Genomic DNA, 27,419 nt, shown 5'->3' on the forward strand with positions numbered 1-27,419 from the left:
AAGGGGATTACGGAATTTCTCACTTCGGGGAATCTCATGGAGGAGTCACCTGGACCTGCACTTTCACCGAGAAAACTAGCAACTAGCAAAACATTGAAATGACGAGCAGCATAAAACAGGTATGATACAAAATTAAATATTTGATAAGAGCTGTTGGTAATCAGTTTGATCTTGTTGATAGCTTCACGAAAGATTTGGACATTTCCGGAGCGTGTGTTACATGTAAAATGAAATAAAGTGCATAAGAAACCCAGATGCAACCAGAACAGTAAAGAAGTACCTACATTAAATTTGACCTAAAAAGAATAAGTAACTATGGACTACCCTAGGTACGGAGACTTTAGGAAAGGTAAATGCCTGTGACATGAAAGGGATTAACATGGTACTCCAGATTCGACCTACTTATGAATTGGCTTATGCAACATCTGGAAATTGGACAAATAAAATTTTCATGAAGTAACAATAATGACATGTTGACATCTTATCAAATCTCGAGAGATGGATGATGCTCGACAGCTATCTGCCTAGGAGGTTCATCATCATTCAAGTGTTATCTTGGATCAACAGAACTGATCAACAAGTTGCAATAGAGAAGGAAGATTTTTTCCAAGTCACTAAATAAATTATCTCTTTAAATTCAATTTCTTTCACAGAGTCCAAAAATATTTTTTTTATTTTTTTACGATACCCTCGGTCCGAGAAAATCAAAATCGAAGTTTGAAAAATAAGTCTTCCCGCCAGCCATTATCAAAACGCACTCTGATTGGTGGACTTAGCGATGACGTCATCGCTCCCTATTGCGGGTATCATGGCTGCTGATCGTATTGGTTTACATTGAAATGTTCAAGTTTTAAAATAGAAAAAGAGTGCCGTTTAATTTACAAAAATAATTATTTTTTTCAGTGAATAGTTAATTAAACACTTGAAATTCTTTTTTCTGTGGACCTACACTTGAAACATTGATTAGATATCATTATGGAGGCTGATTTTTCTAAAGCAAATCCAACTAACTTGCCTCAAGTAGACATGATTACTCTGATGGATTTTTTCTCAAACCATCCAGATTTCCATGGAACTGAGATGAGAGGAATTAAAGCTGCAAGGTAAGGATTTATGTTATGCATCTGAACTTTGGTTTTTATGACTAGGATGTCGGTAATTCACCTTTTCTATAGGAGAAAAACTCCAGTTGAGTGTGTACCTACCTAAGCAAATGTGAACAAACACAACATAACCTAACCTAGTTTAGGATAGGTGTTCAACCTTTAAAGTGCCCAATACTTAGGTAGGTATATTGTTCTTGAAAGGCATGGTGTTGTACCTAGGTAGTTTTCCACCTTTCTTATTAGAATTATTATTGGACTGGGTCTTTCGCAAGCTCAGTAGGTTCTTTTTGTTTCGCCAAGACTCTCGAAGGGTTTGTATGATTTTGATGAAATTTGGCAAACATGATCAACACACAAAGAAACATTGTTCGTTGATTTCAGCTATCTCGGGATAGAGGCCACGATAGCAACGTAGCGGCTTTTTTCTCTAAATAATTTCTTCAGTTTACTAAATCACTAGGTAGTTCTACGAGATACTCTCGATAGGTGCCATCATCAACAGTTGTTTGTGACCATGACCATAGTCAGGAGGACCTCATAAATATGACAATAAGTATTAAGAACTAACAATATCTGCAATTTTATGAATAGGTTTTCAAAGAAAAAGGAAGAGCTGCAGAGAAGGAAGATTTTTTCCAAGTCACTAAATAAATTATCTCTTTAAATTCAATTTCTTTCACAGAGTCCAAAAATATTTTTTTTATTTTTTTACGATACCCTCGGTCCGAGAAAATCAAAATCGAAGTTTGAAAAATAAGTCTTCCCGCCAGCCATTATCAAAACGCACTCTGATTGGTGGACTTAGCGATGACGTCATCGCTCCCTATTGCGGGTATCATGGCTGCTGATCGTATTGGTTTACATTGAAATGTTCAAGTTTTAAAATAGAAAAAGAGTGCCGTTTAATTTACAAAAATAATTATTTTTTTCAGTGAATAGTTAATTAAACACTTGAAATTCTTTTTTCTGTGGACCTACACTTGAAACATTGATTAGATATCATTATGGAGGCTGATTTTTCTAAAGCAAATCCAACTAACTTGCCTCAAGTAGACATGATTACTCTGATGGATTTTTTCTCAAACCATCCAGATTTCCATGGAACTGAGATGAGAGGAATTAAAGCTGCAAGGTAAGGATTTATGTTATGCATCTGAACTTTGGTTTTTATGACTAGGATGTCGGTAATTCACCTTTTCTATAGGAGAAAAACTCCAGTTGAGTGTGTACCTACCTAAGCAAATGTGAACAAACACAACATAACCTAACCTAGTTTAGGATAGGTGTTCAACCTTTAAAGTGCCCAATACTTAGGTAGGTATATTGTTCTTGAAAGGCATGGTGTTGTACCTAGGTAGTTTTCCACCTTTCTTATTAGAATTATTATTGGACTGGGTCTTTTGTTACCTCGGAGTATGCTTGGTAGTGCAGCATATAAGGTAGAGAAAATATGTTCATTTGCTGTTTGGGTATTGAAAGTACTGTTTGGGATATTTTGGTGAATTTTTATATTCATTGTATAAGGAGGCATGTTGGTAGAACATACCTCTAATTTGGTGGAACATAGATAGCCTTGTGATGCACAGAAACATAGGAACAATCACAAGTAGGTATGGTATGACTAGTAAGAATGTAGGTACTTTACACTATTTTTCATATCATAATACTTGGTATGTGTGAGTAAGTAACTGAATAGGTAAATGATGTAAGAAATAATAAGTACCTAGATGCACTTGTACTTTTTAAAACAATGATAATGTTTCATAACTGTTTTTATTTTGTAGCAAAGAAAAAAAAAAAAAAAAAAAACAAGTTTATTTATTATTATTATTTTTTTTATTATTATTTTTGGTGTAAAATCTTTTCTTTTCTATCTTATTTCAGATCTGCCAGAGAAAGTTACGGTGATCAAGCTATCGGGAGAGTCCAGGTGAAAAGAGTCTTCCCTCTCTGCATTATTAAGGGTGAAGTCACACCTGAGCACAAAGTGCGACAAAAGCCTTATGGTTGCACAGTGACGATCAATGAAGCAGAAGAGAAGATTGTCTCTGCAAGTTGTCAAGGGTGTGAGGGAGCTGCTGCTGGATGCAAACATGCTGTGGCATTCCTCTTCTGGCTTCACAGGCGGACTGAAGAGCCAGCTTCCACTTCAACCACCTGTTATTGGAAGAAGGCAGAACTGTCCAAAGTTGGTAGTTCCATGAAATTCATCAAACTCAGTGAATTTGGGAAAATCCCGGAGTGTACTCTAGATATTGATTCAGACAGATGTCTAGCTGAATTTCAGGACCAGGCAACAAAAAACAAAGTTGTCACTCAAATGTCTGGATATTGTGGCTCTGATAATAAATATTCAGCAGCATCTCTTCATACATTAATATTGGAGTTTAAAAATCAAGGTGGTCTTGAAAGTGCGGAGGAGTTTATGAACTTTATGAAAAATAAAATTACTGCAGACATGTGCAAGGAAGTCCTTGATAACACAGTAGGGCAAAGTTTGAACAAACTGTGGTATGAGCTACGTTTTGGAAGAATTACAGCTTCCAAAATCTTTGAAGCCATGAATTGTAAAACAATGGAAGGTTCTCTGGTCGAGACAATTATGGGAGCCAGAAAGGTTAAAGATAATATGTTCCTTCAAAGGGGAAGGAATTTGGAGAATTCAGTTTTAGAAGAGGTAGGAAAAAAGTTCAATTTAAAAATTGAAAAATGTGGCATGTTCATAAATCAAGAGTGGCCTGTGTTAGGAGCATCTCCAGATGGAATAACTAAAAATTACATTTTTGAGGTGAAGTGTCCTTCTTCAGAAAAAACCTTTTCTACTTATATAAAAAATAATGAAATAACGTATAAATTCTATTTCCAAATGTTGCTACAAATGTATTTGGCAGGAAAAACAAAAGGCTACTTTTGTGTTGCTGCCCCTGATTTTGAAACTACAAAAAATGTTACAACATTGCTCATAACTTTTGATAAAGAGCTTTGCCAAAAAATAATGACCGATGCTGTTAGTTTTTGGGAAAAAGCTATTTTTCCGCTTTTGTACAAAATGGTCTGATTGTCTGAGCATAATAAATGAAGGTGAAGGAGAATAATAACCTACTAATAACTGGTTTTTCACATGTGCGTGGACGTGTTTCTCCCTTTTGGGCATTGTCAGTGTTGGGGAGGGATTGTGTTTTGGTAGGCTCAACATAATTTACAGGGTGGTCGGATATTTATTATTATTATTTAGAATACTCAAACCATAGATCCAGGAGGTCAATACAAGACATTTTTACTCTATGACCATACACCCTAAAATGCTTCCTGAGATATCAATCAAAAGCCATTGTCATAAATCTGTACCTTGTAAAGCTTTGGGTATGCAGATTTAATTTTATTCAAGTCAGACTGCTAAAAAAAAAAAAAAAAAAAAAAAAAAAAAGGGGTTTATGTTCATAGAGTAAAAAATTCTTGTATTGAACTCCTATATCTATGGTTTGAGTATTCAAAAAAAAAAAAAAAAAAATCCGACCACCCTGTATAATATGAACCTTCAAAGTTTTGCATTTAAAAAATTGAAAAAAGCACATGCTTAAAAAAAAAAAAAAAAAAAAAAAAAAAAAAATTTTGTACATACCTATACAACAGCCTCTTGTGTGATGCACGTATAGGGATACATGTATTCACTTACTTTAAAGTGATCTTCACAAACAAATGATGTAGTTTTGTTTGACTATGAGAATCCTGCCTCTAAAGAAGAAAAAAAACATTAGATCCATGTGTAGTATAGGTACTACCTTGTATCATTAGTATAAGATACAAGGTAGTAGGAATTACTTCCATTGAAGTAATCCCTAGGGATTTCCAATGTAGATTTTATTGAACAATACTAATAATAAAATTAAAAAGAACCTTTCATCAGATATATAATTTTGTTTCTTAATTTCGTAGGCACTTTGTTTTTATTAATTTATTTTCTTGAAATAAATATTTAGGTGGTCAGATAATAATATATTTGAAAGAAAAATGGAAAAAAACCAAGTACCTACTTGGTGCAAGAAAAAAAAAAAAAAAAAAAATCTGTCTCTGTAGGATATGTACCTAGGTATTAAGTATTCAAAATCAAAAGCTGAGGAAAAAGGATTTTATACAGCAAACGACTGTTATGGATTGCAGGGCTGTTGAATCAACAGGTGGGTGCAAATCTCAGGTAAAAATTACAGTTAGGTAAAATTACACTTTTGACTGTTAAAGTGAAACCTTTGTTAATGTCCAAAATGATCGTTTTAGGTAGTATAAAAGGATATTTTTTTGTTTTTTGATATTTTTAAGAGTAAAAACAGGGATATTTTACATTGGTTAGGTTACAGAAGAAAATTAAAAGTAAAAACACAAAAGAAATGCCGAAGGACAAAGCAATTCCACAGCTGTTGTCCACCAAGACGAAGAAATGTAAACAAAATCAAGAGTAACCTGTTGAAAAGACCTGTTAAAAAACCTGTTAAAAAGACCTCTTCCACCCAACTTTTATTTCCTACAACACTTGAGCACTGTTACAAAATACAATATGGTTACAAAAAATAATCGGTGAATGGCTGGTCTAACATGATTGAAGCGGGGTGCACCGTACTAGTTTCACAACTACTTACATCCAGGTTCGCATCCCTTCTCCTTAATACAAGCATAGGGTTCATATACTCCCGGCTCATACACTCCATACATAGTTCTGTCAACCATCTTGTAATAGGGGTAGCAGCACTCTACAGATAGGGTAGGTAAGATAAGTACGTTTTTAGGGTAGCACTATAACGGTAGGTACGGTTTTTGGCGTAGCACTACTACTTAGGGTAGATACGGTTTTTTGGGGAAGCACTATTAGGGCACTGGGGCACTCTACAGTCAGGGAGGGTACGGTTTTTAGGGCTTAGCACTATAAAACATACGTATAATGGGATGGGTTTTCCAGCAATGCCAAAACATTTGGACTGTTATTTGGACTGTAACAGGGCCCACTCAGTCTTGTGAGGACAATGAGTAGCTACTTTGTACCTAGCAAGCTACATTTTATGTTTTTTATATGAGTAGCGACCAGTGGCGGCATAATCAGAGGAAAAATATTTGAATGAGACTTGAAATTGATTGCACAAGAGGCTCTTAGTAATGGTTATGAACAACCGTACCACAAAAATTTTCATTGCCAGCTTAAAAAAAAGAAGAAAAAAAAAAAAAAAAAAAAAAATTGAAAAAAAAATTAAAACCATTTAGATTGGGGCACTCTACAGTCAGGGAGGGTACGGTTTTTAGGGCTTAGCACTATAAAACATACGTATAATGGGATGGGTTTTTTTGGTGTAAGTATATTTATTTACAAACTCAGTTTTAGGAAAACATTTAAGTTTCAGGTTGTGGTTATGTACCGGGTTGGGTTGAGATGGGACTAGGTGAGACAGGATATTGTTTCTACAGTTTGGCATGGGAGTGGTAACTTAAAAATAAGGGTAGTTTACCAACCTTGCCTATCTCAACCCGGTACATTACCACAGACCCAACAATAACAGTGGAAATGGTCAAGAATCAACACAACAATATGGAATCCATCTATGGGTAGCTCCTAATAAATATAAAAACCTAGATCAACAGACACTTAAAACAATACTAACACAAGTAATGCAGGAAATAGCACCCTACAATTTTAAAGAACTGGAAGATATGTGGAATCAAATGGAATAACCAACCAAAGAGACCAATTATTCTCATTTCCCCCTAGAAACCAAATTCACTCATTTCAATCTCTCTTAATCAAAGCGATGGATCACTACAACAGCCTGACAGCAAACCTGATATTTTTAAATAAATATTGGTCTTGGTGGTCATACCGGTGTAGTACCATTAACGTCTATTGTTGCCTCACATATAGTTAACTATATGATGAGGTGTTGACTTGATCTTGGAAAAAAAAAAAAAAAAAAAAAAAAAAAAAAAAAAAAAAAAAAAAACATAGACTGACCATAAAAGCATTAAAAACTCAACACAACCCAGACCTCCTTTTTACTCTTCTTTTTCCTCCTGAGGAGGGGAGAGTGAAGAGGTTAGAATCATTGTAGGTGGGAATCATTAATACAATAATAATTCACACCTACATAATCATCATTTTTATACATATTTCATATATTACAATTAGCATCCTCTATTGTCCTTTTTATTGTAATGAGTCTTTTACTCCCCCATGTATGACGATTGACCATGTATGGCCATATTGTACCGTAAGGTCTAAAATCTAATAATAATAATAATGATGATAATAATAATAATGATAATAATAATAATGATAATAATAATAATATAAAAAGATACCCTTATCTAAATGGTGGTTTTATAAACAAGCCTTTTGATCAAGACTGAATGAGAGGTGATTGTACATTAATAAGAGAACAAGCAACAATAACAGCACAGTCTAAATATGGGATAAGTTTATTATCCAAGCAGCAATGGGGAGCTAGGAAATTGAAATGTCTTAAACGGCCAATAACCCGTTCAATGTGAATGCGAAGAGCAGCTATTTGTTTAGTTCTTCTAGCATTTTTTTTGTTCATGGGGCCTGATTCTTGAGATGTACTGGGTGGCCTCACTATACAACCTCCTTTTTCTGCAATATCTTTTTCAACATTTTTGAAGCCGCGGTCAGCCATAATGTGCATTCCAGGTTTTATTTTATTTAAAAACCCACTTTCCTTTACAATAACAGAATCAGTGGTTCTGCCTCCAAATCCACTTGAAACAAAACTACATAAGCCATCAGGAGTACAGGCAATGAGATACTTAATGGTATTGCATTTTTTATACTCAGACCATGTCAAAGCCTGGTGTAAACTATTGGTAGGTTTCTCAATTTCTACCTCAAAGCAGTCTATAATGCTCACAACTTTTGAATATCTGTATCTGAATGCTATTGGGAGATTGTGAAGAATTTCCATATTGGTTGGCCAAATTATGAATTTTTCCAAAGCTTTTGCTAATGAAGGTAAAACTTTATGAAATATTGCCCCAGCATGTTGAGGAGTAATTTTAAAATCCTGGCCTAAAATTATGTAGGGCTCATTTAACCTTAATTTCTTCAAGCATAATAAAACATCTCTTTCGGTTTGATTTGTGGACTTAACAAGAATGTCCAACAAAAATAAAACATCATTTGGGATCCCTATATAAAACAATGGGTATTCCATAATTCTTTCTTTTATACCATCTGGTTTTTTAGTCTCAACTTCATTGGTGGTAGTGGTAGCTCCACTGGTAGTATAATCTGAAGAGACTGTATTTGTTGTAACCTCACATGTCTCAGTACTCTCTTCCTCGGACTCCGAGTACACATCAGTAACAAGTAGTTTTGCTAATTTGATGGGAGATGTTCCTTGGTGAACACCCATGATGATCGGGGAAGAGCCACGGTCTTTGGTTAAGGGTTTAAATTGAACCTCCTTACTCCTAAATTTCAACAGGTGACGGGTGTCGGTACTTTTTTCAGCAGTTGCAACAACTTCTTCAACTTCCATCATACTGGCATATTCTTCATCACTACTTAGAATAGGATCTTCTACAACTTGGACTTCATCAATAAAATCAGATTCAGGTAGCTGCTCTTCATCAAAATCTGGGGTGGAAGACGTACATGGTTGAGGTTGGCTAAGAAGATCTTGGACCATAGCCTGATGTTTCCTTTTCAGGGATGATTGCCTTGGAGGCTTGATATGGGCTGTTGTTCGTGACTGTTGGCATATAAATTTTTGAGGTATTACTCCTGGATGTAATCTGATTGGTCCTTTTTTCATGATTTGGAATCTAACATAGTTCTCCATATCCTGTTCCAACTGAAACAATAACAGAGACAATCAAGTTAGTACTTACATAAAAAAAACTATCAAACTTTCTTTTCTTTAGGAATGTAGGTATAATATTTTGTCAAATAAGAAAAAGACCTCAAAAAGAAAAAAAAAATATTTTTTTCCTTTAATAATATTTAGATCATTCCAAAATTTTGAGGTTAGAATGGAGTAAAAGTAGCTCTTTTTTATGAGTGCAGCCAGCCCTTCTAACATCTTCCCAGAAGGGAGATCTTCCTCAAAACCATATTGGATATTACTGTTGTCATTTTGACTTTTAAATATACCTACAAAGGTACCTATTTGGGATGTATGTATTTTGTATTTACTTACATTAAAGTGATCTTCACAAACAAATGCTGAGGTCCTGTTTGACAAGGGATCTGCTCTTCTCATGGCTGTTAACCATAATTTTCTCTGTTTCACATCTTTGGGCACATGAATAAAAAGTTTATCAGGGGTAGCCACTGTAGTACTCGTGCATTCAGGTACAACACAATATTTGTATGATCCTGACATTATAATGGTTATGAAACACTAAAATCAAAGTTTATAGAGGGACTAATAACACAGGGTCCAACTTTACAGTATGATTTCTCAGCAATGACTTCACTTTAACCTTTCAAATAAAAAGTAATGAATAGATAATGTTCTTTGGAAACCAAAACCACGAGATTTATTTATTCAATGTTTTTTGTTAAAATTAAAAAAATCACAAAGTAAAAATCTTTTCAAACCCTATGTATTTTTGCATTACATAAATTGTAAACAATGGAGTTTAGGGAGTTATGACGTCATCGACGGCCATTTTGGAGAGAGGAAAGGAAAGAGCGTTTCCGCGGGAAAATCGGAGATTTGAATTTCAAACTAAAATATCTCGGTAGAAAAAAATCGTAAAAATATTCTGAAAAAAGTTTTGTTTATTTTGCATTATTTGTGGTTGATCTAATATAAATTTGAAAAACACCTTCGTTCTCTATTGAGAGAGAACAAAACAAACTAAAAATAACACCTGCATAGATTTGATGAAAGTAGTCATAATAAGTCAATCAAATCTTGCTACCTACTATACAAAAAACACTCGGTGTACAATATACAACAAGATTCCTATTCCTACAGTGTAAAGCTAGCAACAAGATGCTCGCAATATAGCCTTTGCCACTCGATATATATACAATTCAATTTTCAAATTAAACAATCTCAGTAGGATATATCTGACTGTGTGAAAATTTAGACTTTGGACTTCGTAATTACTCCCAATTGATATGCGTAAAAGTCAACCCCACCTTACCTACCTACCCAAATACAAATAAATCAAATGTTGCATACGTTTGTTCATGGTGGCACAGATCAGGAACAACCTATTCGCAAAGATACTACTTATTACTTGATTTTGGTATGATAGAAATGTAAATAAATGAACCGAGATAAGCAAGGTGTTGTTTGGACGGTTTGGAGGTATAAATAACAGCACACCGTGAGAGGAAGCGATTAGCAGATCACACATTACATACTACATGCTACTTATATTTTATCAGCTAGCAGGGCCGTACTTAGGTCCACCAACTCGGAAATTTAGGGACACCCAAATCCCTAAATGTAGGAACATACATAACATAAGTTTAGTAATAAAAACATTTGCCTAAAATTTAGATCATCCAAACCCCCCTAGTAAGTCACTGCTTGGATTATGGGGACCCCCCTAGCTAATCCTGGATACGGCCCTGACAGGTAGGAGTACCTGTCTGGATTTTCCTCGCAGTGTTAGGTAAGCACTTTTGCTTGATTATATCTAGAGTTATTTTTTGCCTGGGGACACATTTTTAGATATAAATTTAATCCGATTGGATTGAGCAATCTAATTAGTTATCCTATGGAGCAAAAACTTTTTGTCTGACAACAGAGGTCATCTCTGTAAAGTGCAAAGTAACGTGGGGCCGGTAAAAATAATAGTATACTTGTACTAGTCAGTCAGTGTTGATTTATAAATTGTACAACTCTTAGACCCAATTCATAAAAACATGTCTTTTTTTCGTGGGTACCGACTCACAATTTGGGTCAATTGTTGAAGTTGAAAGCAGACAATATGGAAATCAAAGACCTGAGTTACAGAAGAGTTCTAACAGGAGTAATTTTGGTATCATGTTCATCATGTTGAGTGTTTGCAACCTGGTAATTAGCCAGGAGCACAAGACTTCAACAAACAAAACACTTGTGTAAATGACTGCGAGCATTAAATCAAACATAACGTGCGAGGTGGTATGTAGTTCATAATCACTTGCTTGCATATTGGATGCCTAAATATAATTATGTACCATAATATTTACACGTACGAAGCTTTCTAATGTGCCTCGGTGGCGTAGTGGTCAAAATGCTCGCCTGGTAAACAGGAGGGCGCGGCTTCAATCCCAGAGGCTGAGTGCACCCCGGAATATCTAGCAAGACGTGACGTCCTAATCGGCCACCCGTTCAGATCCTAACCACACAATCCACACATGCTATTCCTTAATCTAAATGATCTGTTTTTCATTGATCAAACAAAATCAACCCTACTTTCAATTCGACCCTTCATTTATTTTGTCGGTCCGTTTATATCAAAATATGGCAAACATGGTCAACAAGGACATTTTTTGGAGGTTATTTCTTGGGCCAAATTAGGCCTTTGCAGGGATTATGATTCATCATTGTAAGTTGGACATTGCTCAGAGCTCTATGAAAATTATTCTTCTCCTACAACTTTCATTATTAATAAGCACTTACAAAGGTATTATAAACCTATAAACAAACAAATTCTATTCTATTCTTATCTAAAATTATAAATGTCTCAGTTTAATTACAGCACTACCCTTTCACTTCAAGACAGTTACTGTTGACTGTTGGATTGCATGGGTCAAACCTATTATAGATAGTAAGGGCCAAACCTATGGATATGTACATTGTACATAAGGATGTGTATGTATTGTTCTCTATGGGTCAAATCTTTTAACCATCTTTTCAACTTTTCCTGGGCTGATGGCCAATTGACAATAGACTCATCTTAATGTAATACATAGCAGACACGAATAATCATTTGTAGTTTAGTCGTTACCAGGACAAGGTCCTTTAATATTAGGTTATGGTTCGGTTGGATACGATGTCTAGATCTAGATGATGCAGCGTCGTACGAAGTCACGCGATCAAATCAAACATATTTATCACAAAACACAGTGCAATTTCCGTACTATGAATCAGTATGAAAATTATTCTTCTCCTACAACTTTCATTATTAATAAGTACCTACATAGGTATTATAAACCTATAAGTAAACAAAAAAATTCTATTCTATTCTTATCTAAAATTATAAATGTCTCAGTTTAATTACAGCACTACCCTTTCACTTCAAGACAATTACTGTTGACTGTTGGATTGCATGGGTCAAACCTATTATAGATAGTAAGGGTCAAACCTATGGATATGTACTTTGTACATAAGGATGTGTATGTATTGTTCTCTACGGGTCAAATCTTTTAACCATCTTTTCAACTTTTCCTGGGCTGATGGCCAATTGACAATAGACTCATCTTAATGTAATACATAGCAGACATGATTTCCAGCTCTAAAAGTCAGCAAAATGTGTTTCCAAATGAATCTTTTGTAACACTTCCAAGGGGATAGTAATGCAGATGAATGGAACAATAAAAATTATATTGGTGAAATATTCCACCAGGATTGAAAGGATCATTGGGTTGATAGAAAACAAATTAAGACATGCGATAATAATGCAAATGAATGGAACAATAAAAATTATATTGGTGAAATATTCCACCAGGATTGAAAGGATCATTGGGTTGATAGAAAACAAATTAAGACATGGGATAGTAATGCAAATGAATGGAACAATAAAAATTACATTGGTGAAATATTCCACCAGGATTGAAAGGATCATTGGGTTGATAGAAAACAAATTAAGACATGAGGTGTCCATGTTTATCTGTTTTCTTTTTATACATCAAGGTCATTACTTACTGACTATCATATATCCTAAAACTGAATCAATATTAGCTTCATGCAAAACGACCTAATATTATAATCTAGAGTCAAATCAAACACAAAAGGGTCAATCTAGATGGGGGGAAAATCCTAGTTTCTAGGGGATGAGTTGAGTGGTGGGAAGATCTCTAAATTTGTTATCACTTTGTATTACAACAGTTATAGCAAAGCTATACTAGGTCTAGTCAAATCAAACACAAAAGGGTCAATCTAGATGGGGGGAAAATCCTATTTGAAAATTGGTTATTTTTAGGTAGGTAGGAACTTGAGTTTCAGGAGAAGTCGTAGTTTCTAGGGGATGAGTTGAGTGGTGGGAAGATCTCTAAATTTGTTATCACTTTGTATTACAACAGTTATAGCAAAGCTATACTAGTGTAGTTTCTAGGGGATGAGTTGAGTGGTGGGAAGATCTCTAAATTTGTTATCACTTTGTATTACAACAGTTATATCAAAGCTATACTAGTAATGAGAAAGTATTGCAATCGGTACAAATTTTTCGCTCAGGTATATCTTTGGAAACCATCATTCATATTATTTAATCCCTTATTATCTAATAGACAATACAAATAAATCGGTACAAATTTTTCGCTCAGGTATATCTTTGGAAACCATCATTCATATTATTTAATCCCTTATTATCTAATAGACAATACAAATGATTCTGTGACTGGCCGTTATGGGGCCTACTCAGCCTCATGAGGAAAATGAGTAGCTATGTAATATAAATGTGCATAGCGACCGGTGCCAGCATGGTAGGTAATTGGGAGCTGGATTATTGTGATATCGTGACTGGCCGTTATGGGGCCTACTCAGCCTCGTGAGGAAAATGAGTAGCTATGTAATATAAATGTGCATAGCGACCGGTGCCAGCATGGTAGGTAATTGGGAGCTGGATACGTTCTGATGATACTTCCTTGTAGTTGATCAAGTACTTGAATTCTGTCAGAATTAGTTCAGGTTTCACCCACCCTCGGAGCCAACAGAGGGCGGATTTCGCCTTATCATTGCGACCTTTCGATAAGAGCCACATGGGTGACTCGGGAATCTGTGAAAATATTCGGAGAAAGAATTGAATGGGTTTCAATTTCTGAGGGAAATTTCAACTAGGTCTCTTGGACATTCTACACAAAATCACGTCTACTTTTAATAGTCCTGCTATCTCTCTTGATATCACAGCACCTGGTTTAGGCATCTGTTATTTTGGTCGATTTGTTGTACTACTGATATAAAACATATGGAATAATGGACACACCTGGGGTCCATTTCAGGAAGGTATGATGTAATAGTTGTAATAGTGAGGTCCAAAATTAATAAATTATAAGGAAATTTTATCAAAACCCGTGCAATCGTGCAGGATCACCTTTTAAAGTACAGCACGATTCCTTTCAGGAATAGGTAGGTGCTGAACTGAAATGGATGCTGAAATAAGACGTAACTCACTTGAATCATAGCAGCAATGGTCAAAATGGGGATGGTGGAGTTGATAAGAGCCACTGTCCTCCAGTCAAACAGTTTGCCCAGGATAAACTCGAATATGATGCCCATGTTATTTTGGTCGATTTGTTGTACTACTGATATAAAACATATGGAATAATGGACACACCTGGGGTCCATTTCAGGAAGGTATGATGTAATAGCTGTAATAGTGAGGTCCAAAATTAATAAATTATAAGGAAATTTTTATCAAAACCCGTGCAGTCGTGCAGGTTCACCTTTTAAAGTACAGCACGATTCCTTTCAGGAATAGGTGCTGAAATAAGACGTAACTCACTTGAATCATAGCAGCGATGGTCAAAATCGGGATGGTGGAGTTGATAAGAGCCACTGTCCTCCAGTCAAACAGTTTGCCCAGGATAAACTCGAATATGATGCCCATGTAAATGATGGGGGCGGAGTAAGAGGTCAGTATGCCCCGCAGTTTGGGCGTGCTGATTTCACCCACGTAATTGATGGCGGGAGTTTCCAGGTAGCCAATATCTGAAACAGGAAGTGGGTGATGTAAACAGAGTTTTAGGAGTTTCCTAAGCCGTGTTCACACATAGTCGACGGACAAGGTGAATCTATATTGTCGAGGCAGTGTAAGGTTTCAGTCGATATCGATTGACGGCGTCGACTATGTGTGGACACAGCTAAGAGTTCGTTTAAGATTTCTCAAGAGCCGTTTAGTCTTCAAACTCTTCTATCAAATATTTCCATACTATCTCCTATCTAGAAGTGAGGACACGTGGACCTCAAGAAATTTAGAGCGGATACCTTAGCGCTAACTTTATTCCGTACCGTCATACCGATGTATGTAGGTACGTATATACCTAATATAAGAGGAGAGTAGTAGTAGTAGGCTACACCAAGCTGTGTATTCAAGACAACCTCTCCTTTGGCTTCACGTGATAGTTATAGATATAGATGACTGTAAAGCTTGAATCTGGTTTGATGGAATTGGGATGCTTGGTGCACTGCACCTCCTGTTATGGAATATCGTGTTATGTCTAGGAGCTTTTATACGAACATCCATGTTATCTTCAGCACTTCTTAAGCCTGGGTACACACCGGAAACGTTTTCGCAACAGTCGTGAACTGTTGCGAAACAAATGTTTCGAATGGTGAGCAATATTCAAGATTAAATCTAGTGCACACTGAAAGACAAGATGTTTCAGAAACCAGTCTGGAGAGTAAAAAAGTTGCTGGATTGTTGCGAAAACATTCCTGGATTGTTGAGAAACAATGTTTCTGATGAAAATGTTGCTGGTGTGTACTTGGTTTAAGATTCGCCGATGACTAAATTCTCCGGGCCATGACTTGCATTCTTCAAGACCAAAGTTGACTTGGGATAGATCAACAGATGTGTGTTCCTCATTTTTTTACGTTAATCGAAAGAGAGCGCGTGGAATTTGGAAGAGAAGAGCCAAAATGGTTTTGAAGATAATAATTTTTTATTGGTTTCTTGTAGAATATTCAAACGCGAAGTGTGTGACTCTGTGACTTTCCATTTTTTTGGTACGTTCCTGATCGAAGTAGACTCCATCTAACTATTTAGATTTTTTTTCTTCTTTTTCTTATATGTATACCTATTTTTATTGTTATTTTTTTCTACTGCGTTAACCACTACACCACTGAGGTTGGCCTGGGACCTCAGATAGATAACAGCTATACCTAAAGTGTTAATGTTCGCAAATTTCTATCCTAGGGCAATCGGTATCAGGGAATGATTAGGTACCACACTATGTACGTATGTATAGATGTATACCTATGTACCTAGCTATTAGATACCTTCCTATAGCTAATAGGTAACACAAGGTAGTAAGTGCGCAGCAGGATGTCAGAGCATGAACCTTAGCGCAATTTGCGCTTTATATTTGCGCATTTTGGGCGAGGTAGTCGAGGTACACATTCTGCGTCGAAACGCAGCGCGCTAAAAAGATTGGCCAAGTTTGTATTGGCAATCGGATTTATAACTGAGAAATATTGTTTGAGATTTGTTGTTTACAATCTACGAATTGTGTCCCTTATCGCAAATACATACATCACTGAGAAAAAACTAGGGTGCTGGAAGCCCAATCGAGTGACTGGGTTCCGGAACTCTACTTTGGGAAGCTCTACACTATAACATAGCATTCCAACAACCTAAATCAGGGGAAATAACTCACAATAATAGAGTTCTTCCACCCTAACTTGTGGCACACTGTCACTAATTTCTTCCTCAGTGTATACCTGTAGCTTCAAATAATTTATTATAATAAAATGATAACAAAATTTTGTCATGCTTGGATGAATTCATGTCAATACAAGTCCATATTTAAATCACACCTAGAAATTTCTGTCCAAATACTCGTATTATCAAGTGTATACTACTTTGGCGTGACGCACCACCCCACTATCACTCCATGCTGGTGTTCACGTGGTGATAAAAAAGTAATAAGGAATAATCAGCAGGACATTCTGCAGAAATGTGGATGACTCATTCTGTACCCTGTCATGACTTGGCGGATAATTTCTCTCATGTTTTCTGACTTCAAACTGAGACGTACTTTAAGGGCTATTTCACATCTAGACTGCAACTCGTAGTATACGGCAATTTTCACGTTGAGGGCTACATAGTCTTATGGGCCTGTTCACACTTGAACTTAAAGTTTAAGTGTGAACAGCCCTCAACGTGAAAATTACCGTATACTACGAGTTGCAGTCGCTCTCATGTTTTCTGACTTTCAACTGAGACGTACTTTAAGGGCTATTTCACATCCAGACTGCAACTCGTAGTATATGGCAATTTTCACGTTGAGGGCTGTTCACACTTAAACTTCAAGTTCAAGTGCAAGTTCAAAGGACTTTGATCCCAAGAGATTCTATTAGCGAACCAGTTTCTCTCTCTCTCTCTCTCTCTCTCTCTCTCTCTCTCTCTTACCAGAGTTCTTTGCTGATACTGACTAGTAAAGAAATGTTTGTAGTTTTGTAGGTATTCTGCTGGTGCAAAGACCTAGAGGTTAGAAATGGTTTATACTTTACAATTATCGGTATAACTGGGCGATCAATTTGTTAAAACAGTTTTTTAAAGAGGTTTGACAGAAAACTGTAACTGCTAAGGTCTTATCGTCCCGAAAGCGCACAGAGAAGGAAGAAAGGATAGGAGAAAGCCAGCCGTTCCGAGAACGAATCTTATCCGTTCAGGATAAAATCCGCCCCGAGTGGGAATCAATCCCGCGACCTAGCGCTGACAAGATAGACACGCTACCAACCAAGCTAACTAGGCTGGTTACGTGGCTACTAATGCTGTGATATCAACAAAAATTGTGAAGAAGCTTTCAATTTCACCACAAATAAATCATGATTTAGATGTTTAGTGAACAGAACCACAAAAAGCCGACTCCGAGGCTTAGGTGTAGGGGCAAACAGCCCTAAAGGATGGGTTAAGCTTATACGAATCTACTGAACAGAAGCCTAAAACTAAAAATGAAAGGTTGGTACTTACTCACAGCGAGCACTATGCTGCAGATCATAAGGATGTAGACAGTCTCTGAAAGATGAATGGTAACCCAAACGAAGAAGTAAGGAATGTTGATCAGGATCAGAGTGTTCTTACGACCCAACCAACCCAGGATGAGACTAGATATGAGACTACCAGCCGGTTGAAAGATGAACATTAAACTGGCTGAAAAATTGAGAAAGAATGAATAAAAATATATACATAAACAGGAAAGAAAAATACCTAGATACGAGTCTAGTTATGTGAATTGAAAGTTTCATCCTAGAATAATTCCTAGTAATTATTACTTTTGAATCGAACCCAATATCTCCAGGTTGAGAGTCATTGACCCCTCAACTACAGAATACTGATAGAGGGCAACTTGTTTGAATTTCATACAAAATGAACTGCCAATAATTAGGGCAAAGACCTTAGATATAGCCCTTTTCACAAACAATCAAAGTAAGGTAGACTCACCAAACCAAGACGCCTGGTCGGGGGTGAAGGTAACTGAGTCGTTACCACTTTGAACGGCCGGTAGCATAATGGTGGGAAATCCCAAGGCCATTCCCATATCGAACAGGTTCAAATAGACGGCCGATGTTGCTAGGAACTGTGGATAGAAGAGAAACGGCGAATTGTTAGTTATTAGGCCGGAGAATGCCGGAGATCGAAAAGTAAGTGCGCTTCCACAACAGCGACCATAGAAAATGGATCATTGTCCCTTGCCGAAACCCTGGACCACCGCCGCGTAGTATATGGACTCACAGCTTTTCTCTGGAATAAACCTGAGTATGCGGACTCTTTAGAGGTGCTGCAGGTTAATTTTAGAGAAACTGGGGAGGTTGAAATATACCAGTGAGGGTACTTCTAGGTTCCATCAAGGCCAGGGTATAGCAGCTTGGGCAGGGGAAAAAATACTGGTCACAATAGATCTACAGAGGTCGCAGTGTTAATTGCATACTCTCTTGGGAGAGGAGCAACCAGTCCCATAATAGAATAGAATAGAAGTACGGTACTATAGTATTAAAGAGAGGAAAATCTCCTATCAGGACCTACCTGTGGAAGACCTTTCCTGTATTTGGAAATGGGTTTCAGGTTGCTGTTATCTTTGTTGGCATCTAGATCCAGAGTTGGTAGAGTGTCATTGTTTGGGACTTTGGGTGGAATGTCATCAAGACATTCGTGGCTGGATTCCCTGAAAGAGATGAAAAAGTTCAGTTGAAACTGGATTCAGCTTTCAAACCATACACTTCGAGAATCGTATGAGCACAAACGACTATTTTTACGGCAAAAGCCAGCACAAACGTAGTATAAGCAAATAGACAAACGTAGTACAAGCAAATAGCAAACACTGAAATTCCGATATGGCCGTTCTTGTTTAAGGCGTTAAACTGGCCAATCTGACCATAATTTATTGTTTTAATACTTTTTTTTAAATAGGTTTGACAGTGGGAACTGTAAATTCTATGGTCTTATCGTCCCGAAATCGAAGAGAGAAAGAAGACAGGATAGGAGAAAGCCAGTCGTTCCGAGAACGAACATTATTCCATCAGGATAAAATCCGCCCCGGGCGGGAATCGAACCCGCGGCTTAGCGCTTACAAGGCAGACGCACTACCAACTAAGCTAACTAGGCTGGCTAGTGTTTTAATACTTAATATGCCCTTTGCCCAATGTGGTATGACTCGACCACGGAGTTCGCGTACTCCTATTAAATTTAGGTAGTATTTAATATCTAGGTATTAAATTGAGAGTGTTTATGGGTCTATCACTATTATGTTGACGTACTGTAAATAATAACAAAGAGTGGTTATCTGTTTATTTATTTGTTTATTTAGAGTGAAAGTGATCAGAAGTTCCAGAATTGGATACAAAGTAGGTACATATACCTACGAGAACCCATTTTGATGACAGAGTGCTGAAATGGTGCATATCACAATAGAAACTCCAGAGTAGACGTCTCTGGTGAAATGCATATGCATTACGATTATAAAGTCTACAATGCATTATCTCCCTTTAGACATAAACCTACTTATCAACTAAAATTTTTATGAAGTTTCCTATGCCCTTTTTAGATTTCCAGTCTTCAGACACCAAATCACAAAGCAAGGTATCAACCAATTTCTTCGTACGTTAGCTTCATTCATTCATTTGTAGCGTCTTCTACTCAGAAGGTTGTTGTATTTCTTCTACTTTTCGTTTCCACTCCTCTCGGGGTGTCTGCCATCCTCTTTACTTCTTCATATCACTTCTTCCCTTCGTAGCAATAGTAATGTCTGAAGTAGATTCTATTTATTGACGTGGGTACAAATGAACATTTATGTATATCTACTGAAAGCTGTCGAAAAGTCTTCTGATGTTTTAAGCTTCGAAAGCAGATTGTTATGATTTTTTTTGTACCTATTGTAAAACCTAATAACGTAGCTCGCAGGTAGGTATTTAAGTATATAGCTATATTGTATACCTATCTACTTTAGTTCTCGAAATACAACTAAGTACATCATGTAAATGGTGAATGTGGTTGTGGAGGTATGTGAGGTGGAAAAATGAGTCATCAACATGAATGAATCATTTCTGTTCGTGCAGGTAAGGGAGAAAGGTGGACGAAATTTTCCTACTGCAAGTAGGTAGGTTGGAAAATAAGGCATTCCATAACAGGAGAAGTATAGGCCGTATAGATATAATGATGTAGGCAAGTACACCTGTGAAGCATTGCACATTAATTGGTAACATGTGAGGCAACTTTGACGAAAGCACTTTTTCCTTTCTCACGTTGACCTTCCTCAAAAGCCGACTATACATGTTGGGTCCCTGTGATTGAAGTGGGAGGCAAGCAATAAAGAAGTGACAGCGATATAGCTAAAAGTTAAAGGATAATGTATGACAGCTTACTTATTGAGACAGATACCAGAAGAAATTGGAAAAATGAGTAGTCGAGTCGTTAGAAAATAATAATATGTAAATGTAATATTAAATAAATATGATGTATCCTAAAGGACCTAAAGCTTAGGTATAAGTACAATCCCCTTAAAGACTGAGGAATCCTCGCCCTCGCACAGGATTTTCGTCAGAAAGCCCCCCCCCAAATTTACCTACTATAAGGCTAATGGATAATAGAGTATGGATCAAATAACCTTCCGCAACAGGATCTAGATTGTCTAGGACAGCGATTCTCAACCGGGGGTACGCGTATCCCTGGGGGTACGCGAGAAAATTTTTTTGTGATGGTGGACAAAAGAAAATTTTGAATTTTGGTGGGTTATCAGGACTAAATCCGGGTACCCAAGGGGTACACGGGTGATAAAAGGTTGCTAGAGTGACTGATCAAACAATGTGAGTTCTAGAGTTTAACTCGAATGGGGGTACGCGAGAGGCCTTCCGGGGGTACGCGAGAAAAAAATGTGTAATGGCGGACAAAAGAAAATTTTGAATTTTGGTGGGTTATCATCAGGACTAAATCCGGGTACCCAAGGGGTACGCGGGTGATAAAAGGTTGAGAACAGCTGGTCTAGGAGGCTAGGGCACTGGTTTGCTAGAGTGACTGATCAAACGATGTGAGCTCTAAGTTTTGACTCGAAGATTTTGCATTTAGGTTTTCTGTCTGTGAAGACAAGAGGGACAAAAGAAAAATTTGAATTTTGGTGGGTTATCAGGACTAAATCCGAGTACCCAAGGGGTACGCGGGTGATAAAAGGTTGAGAACCGCTGGTCTAGGAGGCTAGGGCACTGGCTTGCTAGAGTGACTGATCAAACGATGTGAGCTCTAAGTTTTGACTCGAAGATTTTGCATTTAGGTTTTCTGTCTGTGAAGACAAGAGGACGACCAAGGAAACAGTAATCCAAAAGTCCAAACACATAGAGGAGTCCATGAGAAGTACATCATTCAGTGAATTGAAGAGCGTGGTTAACAACAGAAATGAATGGCTTCATAGACAATTTTATTAAGGCCTAGTCTTTAGATATCGATGGTGATTTCTAACATGTTTCACCACAGCTCCAAATTTCATTAACACAGGACAAACTGTTAAACCGAAATCCTAATGAAGGCGCCACAATATTAACCTAAATTCTTAGCAGACAGTAAAAACCCACGTTGACATTCTTTACCTATATTCTGATTATCAGACAAACTGACCTGTCAAACGACATCGCGGTTAAACAAGAGAAATGAATGGCTTCATAGACAATTTTATTAAGGCCTAGTCTTTAGATATCGATGGTGATTTCTACATGTTTAACCACAGCTCCAAATTTCATTAACACAGGACAAACTGTTAAACCGAAATCCTAATGAAGGCGCCACAATATTAACCTAAATTCTTAGCAGACAGTAAAAACCCACGTTGACATTCTTTACCTATATTCTGATTATCAGACAAACTGACCTGTCAAACGACATCGCAGCATGAACTTTCAGAGTTGAAACAACTCACACAAACTTCGACCATAAATCACGAATAATTCACTGTAAAGTTGACATTTTTGATCATTTCTCTTCAAACAATACCGGATTTGGCCGGACCGGATTTGTCCGATCTATTTATAGATCTTCACATCACAGAATCAGAAGTTGAAACAACTCACACAAACTTCGACCATAAATCACGAATAATTCACTGTAAAGTTGACATTTTTTGATCATTTCTCTTCAAACAATACCGGATTTGGCCGGACCGGATTTGTCCGATCTATTTATAGATCTTCACATCACAGAATCAGTTAAAGTCGACCGGTAGTTCAAGCTATTTTTAGATCTAGGATGTTCTTTTACTCAAGTAGTTATTTTTAGATCTCACAGTTGTTTACCGTTTGACTTACATATTTATGATTTTCGAGCTAAGATCGAGTAGATTTTATACTTTCGTTGGTTCTTTTTCTTTTAATCAATTCAATTTATGTATTTTTATGTCGTTTAGGACAAATTAATTATGCACAATTAACATTAATTATAATAATATTATGCTATCAGATATTTTATGATTTTCGAGCTAAGATCGAGTAGATTTTATAGTTTCGTTGGTTCTTTTTCTTTTAATTAATTCAATTTATGTATTTTTATGTCGTTTAGGACAAATTAATTATGCACAATTAACATTAATTATAATAATATTATGCTATCAGATATTTCAGGAAAAAGTTTATTAATAAATATATTCTAATAATCGATTTCTTCTTTCTTTGCCAAATTTCATCAAAATCGGACAGACTGCTCGAAAATTATGATGAAAACAAAAATGGTCGAAGTCGTAATTTGTTCAATGCTGAGGAAGAAAACTATAACTGGGTTGTTGTCGGTTTTGTTGTTGTTGAAGATGTGGTTGTTGTTGTTGTTGTTGTTGTTGTTGTTGTTGTTGTTGTTGTTGTTGTTGTTGTTCTTGTTGTTCTTGTTATTGATGTAGGTATTTGGAATGAGCAAGATTCAAAGACCTCACAAATTTGATTGGATCGTCATGAATTGAAACTTCCACTCTGGGACGGGAACAATGTGTATTTCACACATCATATTTGATATGAAATATACTATGGAACTATTAGGAAGAAAACTCAGCATGATGTCACTTCAACAATGCCAAAATTGGCAACTGCGCCGAACTGGAACATTCTAAAGGTACCAGGTTCGGAAGTTTCGATCTTACTCAAGTTGGTACAAGGAAGAAAAATAACATAGTGATAAGAACGTCGATATTGTTTTGAAGGTACTAAACTGCATGAGGATTAGGGGACTATACTACGGGTCGATCGACATCCACATCAATTCATTATAGCGATCGATGATCGATCGTCGACCATGTGTGGACATACCTCAAGGAGAGATTAATTATTACGAATTTCAATCGAAGAAACTAGTTTGGCTTTTAGAATAGGGCGCCATTAGATGAGATGCAAAAACTGCCAGAAATAGATGATGCAAAGACTGCCTACTGGAGCTTTTTTCCAGAAAGAAACTGAATAATCTCGGCCGTTTTCCGCATTTCTTGGCACCGGTTTCAATCCATGTACGAGTGTCTTGTGAAGTACTTTTGACAAAATGGTCAAAAGTACCATTATGTTGGTATGTTTCCCTTTGGCTTCTTGTTTTCGGCCCCTTTACGAGAGTGCTTTACTTGGTCTAGTAGACAATTTATTATATTCAAGAAAATATCTTCTCTAAAGATATTATTAGATACTACCGGTTTGCGGATGCTTAACTTTATATTAAAACTGTGAGGCGCTTATTTACCCTCTTCATTAGATGGTCACTGATGTGGATGTACCTGTCATTTCACCAATTAATTAATGTCATTTATTATAATCGATACTAAACAAATACCCATTTTCACTTATATCGTTGTTAAAATGCTGACATCATTGCCTGAATGTTGCCAAATACATCCATATCAGTGTCGTCTGGAAGCTTCAAGATATGGGGTTCCCTTGATGCGCACTGTGCCACATATGGCACAAATTGAAAATGCTACCTACAGGAAAAACTGAAAGCGATATGATACTTTTAATTATACATTACACTAGTACTTCCCCTCAGTTATCACCTGGATTTTTTTGAAGACTCTATCGTACCAACAAGCCTTTCATAGGGGCCTTTCAAATTTCAAAAATTGGAAAAAATTTCACCATCACGAATTTCAACAAAACAACTGAACAAGCACAGTAGTAAAATCAAAAAACGAAAAAAATCACCATGTAGCTCAAAGCAAAACTAATTTCCTGATGCGTTCAACAAGTTACGAGAAAAATCAGACTCCTACCCTTCCTTGTGATTGGCCAAATTGAATTTGTGCCAGATATGGCACTTCGCGCATTAAAGGGTTAACGCTTTTTCTCAGAAGAAGGGGTTTTGGGGCCTCCTGCGTTATATTTGAGATGTATTTACTAATAAGTATGATGACATTTACTAAGTAAAGCTATTTTAAAGCCGGAGGCTGTTGGTGCCAGGCTCAAGATGTTTCAAAGTTGTTGTTATTGTTTTGATTAAAATCACTTTACATAAACTTGGCGTTTCTATGTGCTTCTTCTTCTTCTTCTTCTTCTTCTTCTTCTTCTTCTTCTTCTTCTTCTTCTTCCTCCTCCTCCTCCTCCTCCTTTTCTTTGTAACCAGAGAGCCAGAGACTATTTTAAGGAGGGACTTCGGACGTCCAAAGTGTTATTTATTGCCGGTGTTAATATCTCTCGACATTTGACATTCCTAACATGTAATTACTTCTGCACGCGATTTTTCTTACTTGTTTGAAGACTTTGGAAGGTATTTTTGGGCCTCCTGTGTGATGACATTCACTAAGATGGATATATTACCTATCTGCTGATGCCTACCTACTAAAGTCTGATGCCTACCAGTATACCAGGTGAAGATATTCTGGCATATTTAATGCCGTATGCATGCCAGAAGGTAGTCGTGTCGGTATTATATACATGCGGGATGATGAACAGACTGTGCTTCTGTGCTATGCCTTGGGCGAGCCACAGTTTTTATCACTTTAATGATCACACCAATTGGATGTACCTGTCATTTCACCAATTAATTAATGTCATTTATTATAATCGATAGGTACTAAACAAATACCCATTTCCACTTAAATCGTTGTTAAAATGCTGACATCATTGCCTGAATGTTGCCAAATACATCCATATCAGTGTCGTCTGGAAGCTTTAAAGGTTTTAATATTTTGATGATGTTTCCATTTTAATACAAATTGAATACTTCAAGATTAATTTCCTGGTATTTCTACGCATTGTTCACGAGCTTTGGTGTTCTCTTATATCTCTTCTTCTTCTTCTTCTTCTTCTTCTTCTTCTTCTTCTTCTTCTTCTTCTTCCACCTCCTCTTCTTCGTCATCTTCTTTTTATAATTCTTCTTCTTTGTAAGAAATGTCTTCAAGTATTCAAGTTGTCATTAATTTGTAACCATTATTATTATTTTTTTTTTCTTGATATTTTTCTAGTGACATGTCTAATTATGCACGCACTTTAACGCTTTTTCTCAGAAGAAGGGGTTTTGGGGCCTCCTGAGTTATAGAGACGTATTTACTGATAAGTATGATGACATTTACTAAGTAAAGCTATTTTAAAACCGGAGGCTGTTGGTGCCAGGCTCAAGATGTTTCAAAGTTGTTATTGTTTTGACTAAAATCACTTTACATAAACCTGGCGTTTCTATGGATTTAGCTATGTGCTTCTTCTTTTTCTTCTTCTTCCTCCTCCTCCTCCTCCTTTTCTTTGTAACCAGAGAGCCAGAGACTATTTTAAGGAGGGACTTCGGACGTGTTATTTATTGCCGGTGTTAACATCTCTCGACATTTGACATTCCTAACATGTAATTACTTCTGCACGCGATTTTTCTTACATGTTTGAAGACTTTGGAAGGTATTTTTGGGCCTCCTGTGTCATGACATTCACTAAGATGGATATATTACCTATCTGCTGATGCCTACCTACTAATGTCTGATGCCTACCAGTACCAGATGAAGATATTCCGGCATATTTAATGCCGTATGCATGCCAGAAGGTATTCGTGTCGGCATGATATACATGCGGGATGATGAACAGACTGTGCTTCTGTGCTATGCCTTGGGCGAGCCACGGTTTTTATCACTTTAATGATCACACCAATATTCATAGGTAAAGTGATAACACTGTTTTGTGGTAACAGTGGTTTTTCGTCAGGTTTGTAGATATACTCGTACGTACATATTTTAACACTTTTTCGTCATTTGTTGGCTCTGTTTGGAATGTCCCCTAAGGTCGCTACTCACAACTTAGGTACGTGTCTATTGAATCGAATAATTCACGGAAAGAAGGGGTTTCTAACTTCTAACTTTCTCGAGGATTTAATTTGATATCGATGAAATTCGACAAAAGTGTTGGCCATGGAACTTTTCCTACCCCTCGGGATCAACAGATGAAAGAAATTTTCTCGTTGGACTTCGGACCCCATAGGACTTTTTCTGAGTTCTACAGTTCTTTGAACCATAACTTGGTTACCTCTATCATTCGTTTTTGGGCCTCCTGTGTGATGACATCCACTAAGATGGATATATTACCTATCTGCTGATGCCTACCAGTACCAGTTGAAGATATTCTGGCATATTTAATGCCGTATGGACGCCAGAAGGTACTCGTGTCGGCATAATATACATGCGGGATGATGAACAGACTGTGCTTCTGTGCTATGCCTTGGGCGAGCCACAGTTTTTATCACTTTAATGATCACACCAATATTCATAGGTAAGGTGATAACACTGTTTTGTGGTAACAGTGGTTTTTCGTCAGGTTTGTAGATATACTCGTACGTACATATTTTAACACTTTTTCGTTATTAGTGGTAACACTATTTGTGGTAACAGTGGTTTTTCGTCAGGTAGATATACTCGTACGTACATATTTTAACACTTTTTCGTTATTTGTTGGCTCTGTTTGGAATGTCCCCTGAGGTCGCTACTCACAACTTAGGTACCTACGTACAAGTCTA

General features: G+C 36.8%; 3 protein-coding genes across 3 annotated transcripts; 1 reads left to right on the plus strand and 2 right to left on the minus strand.

Annotated features, from left to right (window-relative positions):
- Positions 1-1,846: 1,846 nt before the first annotated feature.
- On the plus strand, positions 1,847-4,645 carry LOC113466265. The gene is made up of 2 exons (XM_026821501.1): positions 1,847-2,238; positions 2,991-4,645. Exons 1-2 carry the CDS (start codon positions 2,111-2,113, stop codon positions 4,162-4,164), a joined length of 1,302 nt encoding a protein of 433 aa, XP_026677302.1. The 5' UTR covers positions 1,847-2,110; the 3' UTR covers positions 4,165-4,645.
- A 2,811-nt stretch (positions 4,646-7,456) lies between these two features.
- LOC113466266 lies at positions 7,457-10,030 on the minus strand. Its single transcript, XM_026821502.1, has 2 exons — positions 9,302-10,030; positions 7,457-8,956 (listed from the first exon to the last, which is right to left on the minus strand). Exons 1-2 carry the CDS (start codon positions 9,485-9,487, stop codon positions 7,484-7,486), a joined length of 1,659 nt encoding a protein of 552 aa, XP_026677303.1. The 5' UTR covers positions 9,488-10,030; the 3' UTR covers positions 7,457-7,483.
- A 3,239-nt stretch (positions 10,031-13,269) lies between these two features.
- Positions 13,270-19,938, minus strand: LOC103506445 (facilitated trehalose transporter Tret1-like). The gene is made up of 8 exons (XM_026821499.1): positions 19,894-19,938; positions 19,014-19,181; positions 18,432-18,567; positions 17,961-18,140; positions 14,874-14,974; positions 14,438-14,542; positions 13,888-14,042; positions 13,270-13,288 (listed from the first exon to the last, which is right to left on the minus strand). The coding sequence occupies exons 1-8, from the start codon at positions 19,936-19,938 to the stop codon at positions 13,270-13,272; spliced, it is 909 nt and encodes a 302-aa protein (XP_026677300.1).
- Positions 19,939-27,419: the final 7,481 nt, after the last annotated feature.

This window comes from Diaphorina citri, unplaced genomic scaffold (genome assembly GCF_000475195.1).
Source record: "Diaphorina citri unplaced genomic scaffold, Diaci psyllid genome assembly version 1.1 scaffold236, whole genome shotgun sequence".
Classification (NCBI taxonomy): Eukaryota; Metazoa; Arthropoda; class Insecta; order Hemiptera; family Psyllidae; genus Diaphorina; species Diaphorina citri.